Below are 10,499 nucleotides of genomic sequence, written 5' to 3'. Positions count from 1 at the left end.
TAGGATGGAATTTATAAATATTTAATACATCGCTATGAGCATTTCCACGAATCACATGAGTTTAACATCAGAGTTTGTATCCTTGGGATGAGTACAGTATAGTCTGTATTATCCATGGGCATCCGGTTGATCATCATCATTGATTCATGTCATCAGGCGATACTGCATTAGTGGATGAATCACAGAGGGATGTTTGTCCATTCTTGCCAGTATGAAGGCCAATCTAACATATAGCTATTAAGAATATGAAGCATATAGCTAGATTGGCCTTCATACTGGCAAGAAGGGTTAAACATCCCTCTGTGATTCATCCACTAATGCAGTATCGTCTGATGACATGAATCAATGATGATGATCAACTGGATGCCCATGGATAATACAGACTATACTGTACTCATCCCAAGGATACAAACTCTGATGTTAAAGTCATGTGATTTGTGGAAATGCTCATAGCGATGTATTAAATATTTATAAATTGCATCCAAGAATTATTGCTATTATTATATTATATATCTATCAGTCTATCTATAATATTATTATATTATATATCTATCAGTCTGTCTGTCTATCTATCTCTCCATCCATCCATCCATCCAGCCAGCCAGCCAGCCATATATATATATATATATATATATAAATCTGGGTAAAATACCTTATAGAGTATTCTACAAACTCTTCTATGGATATCAGTTAGCAAGTGTTATACAGTAGGACTTTTCCTGTTACTGGATCTATAAATGTGGAAATCTGCAAATATCCATAGAGTATAAACAAAAAAATTTCAATATGGGGAGATGGATTGAACAGGCTTTATTACATTGTGACAAATCACTGCAATTGTTTCAGTGCGTCATTATTGGCTGTTAAGTTGCTGAATGTTACATCAATTATGTGCAATATTGCATTAATATGATTCAATAATAGCTGTATGCATGCACGTCTTGGAGTGACCAGAGTCAAGACACTGCTGTATTATCTTTAGTTTCACCAAATTACCCCTCCATCCCCATCAAATACCATTTTTAGATTCCTCTGACAAAGAGGAATGAGAAAATACAAAGAGATACAAGTTTTTAAAAAACCTAACAAAAACAAATTAAGGGAAATAAAAAAAATAATGAAACTTTAACCACAGACTTGTTTGGAATTTTAGGAAAATAGAAAAAGAACATTTAAAGATAAGAATGTCATAAAAGAATAACCTTTAACAATTACCCTTTGTGTCTGTTACCATTCCACTTCAAAGAAAATCAGTTCACTTCCTTAAGTCAGCATGGTACCAAAAACTATTATCTTACAGACTTAGTTTTAGAAATTCTGTATCATTGCCACTGTTGCTTTTTAAGTCATTAAGAGAGGCTATTAAACTAACAGATTTAGTTACACTCACAGGTACATGTACACATTTATTATTGTAATAATACTTATTCAATCAATTTCGTATTAATATATATAGAATGTATTAGTATATAGAACAGGGGTTGCCTCTTTGAGTTGGGAAATGAATAGAATGCCTAGTGTGTGTCTTGCTGTAGCTACCCACTCCTACAAAAAATGGGGAATAGGCCTGTGTTTATATAAAAATATACATATATATTCTGTTTACTCTTTTACTCTTTTACTTGTTTCAGTCATTTGACTGTGGCTATGCTGGAGCACCGCCTTTAGTCGAGCAAATCGACCCCAGGACTTATTCTCTGTAAGCCTAGTACTTATTCTATCGGTCTCTTTTGCCGAACCGCTAAGTTACAGGGATGTAAACACACCAGCATCAGTTGTCAAGCGATGTTGAAGGACGAACACAGACACAAACATACACACACACACACACACATATATATATACATATACATATATACGACGGTCTTCTTTCAGTTTCTGTCTACCAAATCCACTCACAAGGCTTGGTCGGCCTGAGGCTATAGTAGAAGACACTTGCCCAAAGTGCCACACAGTGGGACTGAACCTGGAACCATGTGGTTGGTAAGCAAGCTACTTACCACACAGCCACTCCTGCACCTATGTATATGTATATAATAAAAATAATAAAATGTAACAACAAAAGAATGAAACAATATTAGATAAATAGAGGATTATTTATATATGTTATAAATTAGAACAAAAGTAAGAGGTTGTCATTATAGCACTCAATTTCAAATGTCGGAGCGAAGATCTACGATGCATTCTCATTGGCTATTATTGGCAACAGATGCTTTTATTTAATGGCTTTTCATAGCGTCTCTTGTCATTAATAGCTGACGAGAATGTATCGTAGCTCTTCGCTCTAGCATTCGAAACTCCAAGTACTATAATGACAATCTTTTACTGTTTGTTCTAAATTATAACACACACACATATACGACAGGCTTCTTTGAGTTTCTGTCTACCAAATCCACTCACAAGGCTTTAGTCGGTTTGAGGCTATAGTAGAAGCCCAAGGTACCACACAGTGGAACTGAACCTGTGCCTATATATACAATAGTCATTCACTTAGTATCCATTTTTTTTTTTTTGTTACCTTGCCTTAATATCATGTAATTGTTACAAATGAGCATCATTATTAATTTTCAGTATTCTTACTTAGATTGAGTGAAGAGCTATTATTGAGGTATTATTTTACAGCTGGATACCCTCCTTGTTGCTAACCCTTACCTGTTTGCAAGTACAGGATTTTCATTCTACTTGTCTTCAAAAGTGCAGAGGTACAGAATGAATTGTTGACAGGGAAAAGTCAATATAGTCTCACTGTTTTTCCTCAAGCAATTTCCTGTGGACATGTTGCAGACTGTAAGCATTCACACACTCACACACAGACAGGCTTTTTACAGTTTCCATCTATTAATTCCTCACAAGGCTTTGGTTAGCTCAGGGCTATAGTAGAAGACACTTGGGACTGAAACTGAAACCACATAGTTGCAAAGCAAACTTCTTAACTACACACACACACTTTCTGTCTTCCAGAGCCACATACAAGGCCTTGGTCAGTCTGAAGCAATAGCAGAAGACATTTGCTCAAGATGCCTCACAGTGGGATTGATCCCAAGACTACTTTCTTGGGAAACAAAAACCACACAGTCATACTCATTCCAAAAGGCCATGCCTGTACTTAACAGCCATTCCTCCATACAAACATACATGCACCTATGCGCACGCACACACACCCTTATATAAAAAGACTTGACATTGATAAAGGCTAACACACACCCACACATGCAGTTTTTCAAAAAGTTTGCTTACAATTTCAATGTGCCTTATGTGTCAAAGTTATAAAAGCAAATCTTTTCCCAAAGCTCTATCTTTCAATGCTCTTGCTCTCTCTTCAAATGCCCCTCTATCTTTCTCTCTTTCTCATGTACACACACACACATGTACCTACACATTAAAGGACATATATTATACATGTTTGGAGGTGCATGGCTTAGTGGTTTGTGCATTCGGTTTAAGATTGTAAAGTCATGACTGTAATTGCAGGTGGCATGCTGTGTCCTTGGGCAAGACACTTTATTTTGCATTGCTGCAGTTCACTCAGCTGGCAAAAATGTGTTGCATGTGTAGTTCAATGGGCCAGCCTTGTCACATTCAGCGTGTCATGCTGAATCTCTTTGAGGGTATGCGTGTCTCTCTAGCAACCTGCATGCTAATTTCATGAGCAACTGGAACACTCGTCATCATAACTGATGGAATGTCCTAGTGAATGGATGGATGCATTTCTGTACATATGTATGAATGTAAATATGTATGCACAGGGTATCTGGGCTAAATTTGACATTTGCATCAAAGGAAAAGAAAGCACAATATCACATCCAAAAATGAAAGTACTTTTTAAAAAATCTAAAAAAAATAAACTGGGAGTTAATAGTTTGCTCAAAATAGTCACCCTCAGCCTCCACCACCGTGACCTCAAGACAGCTCCAGAACCTGGTGCAGGCGTTTTTTCACAGATTTCCTGGGAATATCTTCAAACACTCCCTTGATATTGGCTACCAGCTCAGCCTTGGTGTTGCAGGTAGAGCAGTTGCTGTCTTTCTCAACTGTGTCCCACACATAGTAATCCATGGGATTACAATTGGCAGAATTAGGATGTCAAAAATTTGGGCTGGTGAAGTCATAGAAAAATTCTTCAACAATCACTTCTGACTCTTTCCAGCAACAACCTTCTCCTATCAGGGAGTGACAACAGTCTCTTGCAGCTTCACATAACTGTCTGAATTGTGACTAAAGGCCGTGTTCAAAGATGTGGAAATGAACTCCGGTGTGCAGATGCAGTAAAAACACCTGTTGTGACCCCCACCCCCACCCCTGGCCATAGTTTCATAGTCTTTGCTGCAGCTGTATGTCATGTCTTACAACCTTTACAGTGTTCACAGAGCATTGAGTAGCAGTCATGCTGTTGGCATTTTGATACTTGGCATGAATTATAATACAGGTAGCTTTTTTCTAAATATTTAGATAGCTTCCAGTCTTCCATGCCCACTAACATTTTCTCATCTACAACTTTAATCTTTATGGTGTCCAATGCCATTGACTTATTGAACACTGTTCTTGATTTAAAAAAAAATTATCAAATTTAGCCTGAACACCTTGTATATACATATATTAACGTATGTGCATAGCATGGTAATATGTGTGCATGTGTGTGTATAGAGGCACATCTCCCACACCAAAATCCTCCAACTACTTCACAGACCTGGGTTACTGACCATCACACTGGATGCTGGGCCTTGATCAGTTCAGCACTCTGGATCTATTTACTGATGCTTGTTCACATGCAGTAGACTGCTTCAGTTTCCAAATGCTATCATGATGCACCAATATCTTCTGTGCCAAACCTCTCTCTCTCTCTCTCTCTCCACCCCCTTCAAAGCTGTGATGATATTGTCATCAAACTGGCAGACAAGGGCAGTGTCATGGTCATGTGGCAAGAAGACTTCTAATGAATCATTGCCATTCAACAGCTTCCAGATTTCCTCTTTGATTTCATGCTGTGATCCTTCTAAGCTATGTACAAGCATGTTTTGCAATTAGCACACAATAAAAATTAATAATTAATAATTTCTAAAGTAATTAAATAATTAATAATTAAACCTTTTATACATTCAGTATAACTCTTTGTTGTAGAGGAAATAAATTTTACTCAACATTAGACTCCTACACATATTGACTACTTGAAAATGAAAGGAACATTACAAAGGAGCTCACAAATTTTTCTACAGTACTGTGATATATCCAAGAAGTGTTGTATAGTCAGGTTTATTATAATTGCTGTATAAAATACATTGAAAATGTTCAAATCATAAACAAAACATAAGCAAATTCAAAAGTGACCTTTGAACTTTACTGGTGTAGGTTGTATAAGAGTATCTGCTGTAGAGTCAGTATTGTGGAAATCAGATGATCATCTTTCTTTTTCATGGAGAAAAATAGTGCATAATTATCTATGTAAATATGGTATGGTTTTATTTTTGATTTTATTAATTTTGTTTATAATAAAAGATAACACTTATTATTTTAATTAAATTTGACAGATGCTGTTATAATATTGATATTTTTTTATATTTCAGATAACAAATTTAGAAAAGAAACAACCCCTCCTTACAAGGTAGTTTTTATATTATATTTCATCATTTATGTGTGTGTGTGTATGTTCTTCTGATATTATTTTTCCAATTTGTTTACAATAGAGCACTTGTCTTCAACTCAGAAACAAAGAACCATAATTGGAATTTGGACATCAACTAGGTTTTCATGTATGTGTATATTAAGTTTGTATGTATATTTATACATACATGTTATTGCATGAATCTGTTTGTCTTGACTTATATACATGTGTACCTAGCATGTGTATGTGTATACATTTACACTGTAAACTTCTGGAATGTTTTACATATTTTTACAGTTTCATTAATGTGTTGCAATTGTAATTTTTTGGTATGTTTATGTTTGTTTGTGCTAGTACACATGTAAGTACATGTGTGTATGTGCATGCACTTAATGCCCTGTTGTTTTTATTTATTTATTTATTGGTCTCAATTGTAGAATCATATGTTGCATGAGTGCTAGTCAGGATTGTTATCCAAAGACAGGTAATGATGGGATTTAAATACAGAAATTATAAGACAGAGTAAGGTATCAAAATAAGCCTCTATCACCTTCTGTTGTTCCATAATTTCTCACAGTACTGAAATGATTGCAACAGTGGGTGGAAACTTCTGCTACATATGCTTACAAAGCAGTCATACTTTTGTATCAAATACATAAAAATATAGTAGAGACAGTAAAATACATACACATTCTTTCAAATATTAATTTAAAAAGACTGTAGGATTTGTTAACTGTAAAAGCAACTTAATGTTTAAAATAAAACTGTACCACTTAAAAGCCATGTAAAAGTACCAGTGCCGGTGCCATGTTAAAAGCAACCAGAACACTGTAAAGTGGTTGGCATTAAGAAGGGTATCCAGCTGTAGAAATCGGAGCCTGTTGCAGCTCTCTGGCTGGCCAGCTCCTGTCAAACTGTCCAACCCATGCTAGCATGGAAAACAGACATTAAATGATGATGATGATGTACAAAGCTGTACTGCTAGTCTGTGAACATTTTGTTGACCACCATAATTCACTAATATAATAAATTTCCAAATTATAATCTAGATCCTCCCACATTCCCAACAGTAAGTAGCAGCAATATTTTCAGCTTGGCATTTTGTCATTCCTGATTGCCTATGTCCTTCATGATGCAACATACAGCTGTTTCATAGTTTTATCCCATGTGCAGAATTCAGATATTTTGTGAGTCTACTTTACTTTTTATCCTTCTAGAATTGATCAAATGCATCCAAATTGATTTTAAGGACACAAGCATGGCTGTGCAGTTAAGAATTTCATTGTGTGCAAGCATGGCCATGTGGTTAAGAAGTCTGCTTCCCAACCGCATGGTTCTGGATTTTGTCTCACTGCTTTGCACCTTGGGTGGTGAATAAAAGCACTGTGAGTGAATCTAGTTGAGGGAAACTGAAAGAAGCCCATTATGTGTGTGTGTTTATGAATATATATGAGGGGTCGCTAAAAAGTTTCTGGCTTTAAGGATATTGCAAAAGACCTGGTTGGAGTCCCAGCCATATGAGTTCTTTTCCAGGGCTTAGAAAAACTGAAGGACCACTGCAATAAGTGTGTGAATCTGAGAGGGGAATATGTTGACTAAAATCATAATTAACTGATCCTCCTCTATTTTCTTTTACCCAAAGCCAGGAACTTTTCAGTATCACCTCATATATGTGTTTGTAATTGTATGTATGTATATGTGCATGAGTCTATGTTTGTGTCTTCTTGGCTTGACATCACGTCATCACCATTCTAGTGGTATCCTTTGTTTCCGATCATCCATGAAAATATGTCATTCATGGCAAAATATTACCTTACATGGAAACAGGTGAGGGTTTGTAGCAGGAAGAGCATCTGGCTGTAGAAAATCCACTTTAAAAAATTCCGTCTGATCCATGTGAACAAGAAAATAATGATGACTGTGTTTCTGGGGTCAGTCCCACTGTGTGGCACCTTTGTCAAATGTCTTCAATCATAGCCTTGAGCTGACCAAAGCTGTGTGAATGGAATTTGGTAATGGAAATTATAAATAGAAGTTCATCATAAACATTGCTTCTGTTTTTGAGGTGGTAGACTTAATCTGTTGCCCCAGTTTAACACAATTGCATGGCCATTGGGTGTTGTGGGTGAAATTCACTCTGTTGCAAGAATTCAAACCAGGGTCAGTTTGAGGAAACATTTGCTTTCTGCTCAACAGTCTTGGAGGCTCTGAAAAGTGTTGTGAATGTTGCTATAAAAAAAAAAAATTGTTTGCTTCCTTACAAAATTTGGCCTTATACAAATTCAAAAGTTCTTGATAATCTTCAATCTCTAATTCAAAGCTCTAGTCCCTTTAACAGATAATTATTTTTAATTTTGGTTATTTAAAAATAATGTCAATCATTCAGAATTTATAGTCAGTGTGGTTGTTGATTAACTACAAGTGAATCTTTGATGAGCACCTCAATTAAGAGAAGTATTGAAGTCTTAACCTTGAACGTTCTGTATATTCATAAATTCTCACGTTTTGTTCCCACATTTTTAAGACAGTAGAAGAGAGTAATATGAGAGAAATTTGGCTGCTCTTTCTAGGTCAAGCAACTATGTGTATATGCACACACACACGTGTCTGCATGCACACTGTAATTATGTTCTTAAAATTTCTCATCAATAATGTGAGTAAGCTTACAAACCGGAAGCCGGGTATTTTCTTTGGAATTTAGACAGCAACTATGTAGACATGTATGCATGTATTTGTGCCCAAATGTATAGGTTCTGCATACATATGTATCTGCACATGTGTGTATATATATATATATATATATATATATATATATATATTTATGTATTGGCACACACTCTTGTTTGTATCTACACTTATATATGTATCTTCAGTGTGTCATCTAATGATTGCCATGACATTTTATGAATCGTTTGGTGCACAAAAATAAATGCTACCAATGTGGCAGCTGTTCACATTTCACAGCAGTATCCAAACATTCTCTATTTTCACTGGTCTCATTGCAACCATCCATGTGGCTCAGTGACATGGTTGGCTGCTTTACTGGTTACTACTACTGATCTATGCATTGAAGTCACCAATAAACAACTTGACATCATGATTAGAAATGTTACTGATTGGGGTTTAGAACTGTTAATAAAACTCATCCTTATCAATATTGTCTACATTTACATTTAGTATGTAAACTTGTATGAAGAGGCTAACAATGCAAGTATTGTAGGATTATAGTGGTGGTTTGGGTAGGGGTGGGGCAAAGTAGAAAGATATGGTGATCCTAGCCTTTGCTGATGATATTGTATTGCTGGTAGAAATGAGAGCAGGGAAGATCAAGTTCATAATTAGCTGCGGAAAGACCAAAGTAATGCAGATTAATGCCACAACTCAACTGTTCAACTTCATCAAAGCAATGGCAATTTCTCGTACCATGGCAGAGTAATCAGTAGTAATGGAAGCATAGCTAGTTATGTGAACGGTTGAATTGATAAATCTAGGCAACAACAGGCACCAGTACTGACATGAAGGTTCAGTTATATAATGGATTAATTCTCTCAGCAGTTTTGTTTGGCAATGAAGTCTGGAAAATGTTGATGGAAGTGGCCAAGAAGCTAGACACATTCCACTAATGACATCTACAGAAGTTCCTCAAAGATAGAATTGCAAATGAGGAAATATTATTCTAAGGCAGATCCCAGCTACTGCAAAATGTGATAAGGCAAAAATTACATTTTGTGCAAATTGTCAGGCAAAGACTGCAATGACATGGTTACTTCAAGAATGAAAATGGAAAAAGTGTTAATCCATGAACACCCTGGTGTGGACACATGAAGACCTCAAATGGGGATCATTTAAATAAGAGTGAGATGTAATATGGCACATTGTCCACACAAAAGGGAGCTTATGGATCTCACAATGCCTAAGTTATATGCATTTGCACATGTATATATCTGCACATTTTTATATTTGTATGTATATATATGTATGAGTGTTACTGCCTGAGCACATATCTATGTGGTACCTGCACACATTTGTGTATGTGAATGTATGTATTTGTTCCTTAATATATGTATCTGCACATATATTTTGTATGCATGTTACTGTGTGAGTGAATGGATACATATGCATGAATGGATACATATACATACATTTGTGTGTGTGTGTGTTTGAATTAAAAGTAATAAATGTTGTGAAAAACATCTGTCAGTCAAAAAAACATGTTTTGAAATATATGTAATAACGATGTTGAATGATGAGAAAAGTTGTAATGAAGCAATGCCTGCTGAGAGCATTGAAAGTCAGAGGGCATAATTCAGGAGGGTACAAAATGAGACAGTGCTGAAGATATTGGATAAGGACTGCTGCCTCTTCCTCCTCCTCTGTCCCTCCTCCTGCCTCCTTCCTACTACTAAAGGTAGAAAGAATATTTTAGCATTTTGTCATAAACAAATGATGTATACCTGTCAATGTGTCAAAGTACATGTGTAATGCTCCTTCAACCCGTACACACCATCTTATATCCACCTCTGTGTCTCTTTCAGTGTGTAGTGTGTACACACACACACAAAAATACACGTGCACATTCACACACATAAATACACTTGCACATTCACGCACACAAATACACTTGCACATTCACGCACACAAATACACTTGCACATTCACGCACACAAATACACTTGCACATTCACGCACATATATAATGTAAAGAACATAGAAGATATTGTATAACATTTATAGGTGTGGTTGTGTGGTATGAAGCTTACTTCCCAACCACATGGATTAGTCCCACTGCGTGGCACCTTGGGCAAGTGTCTTCTACTATAGCCTCGGGCCGACCAAAGCCTTGTGAGTGGATTTCGTAGATGGAAACTGAAAGAAGCCCATCATATATATGTATATATAT

At 36.1% G+C, this 10,499-nt stretch overlaps 1 protein-coding gene across 2 annotated transcripts in view; it reads left to right on the top strand.

The window, feature by feature from the left end:
• The window catches only part of LOC106883358 (bromodomain-containing protein DDB_G0270170), a 212,788-nt gene that overhangs the window by 36,246 nt on the left and 166,043 nt on the right, over nucleotides 1-10,499 (top strand). For both annotated transcript variants that reach the window (XM_052973507.1, XM_052973506.1), the window contains exon 4: nucleotides 5,562-5,599. In XM_052973507.1, coding sequence (XP_052829467.1) covers nucleotides 5,562-5,599 — 38 coding nt within the window. The remainder of the gene's footprint in view (nucleotides 1-5,561; nucleotides 5,600-10,499) is intronic.

Source organism: Octopus bimaculoides, chromosome 16 (assembly GCF_001194135.2).
Source record: "Octopus bimaculoides isolate UCB-OBI-ISO-001 chromosome 16, ASM119413v2, whole genome shotgun sequence".
Classification (NCBI taxonomy): domain Eukaryota; kingdom Metazoa; phylum Mollusca; class Cephalopoda; order Octopoda; family Octopodidae; genus Octopus; species Octopus bimaculoides.
This window is presented reverse-complemented; position numbering and strand designations above follow the sequence as displayed.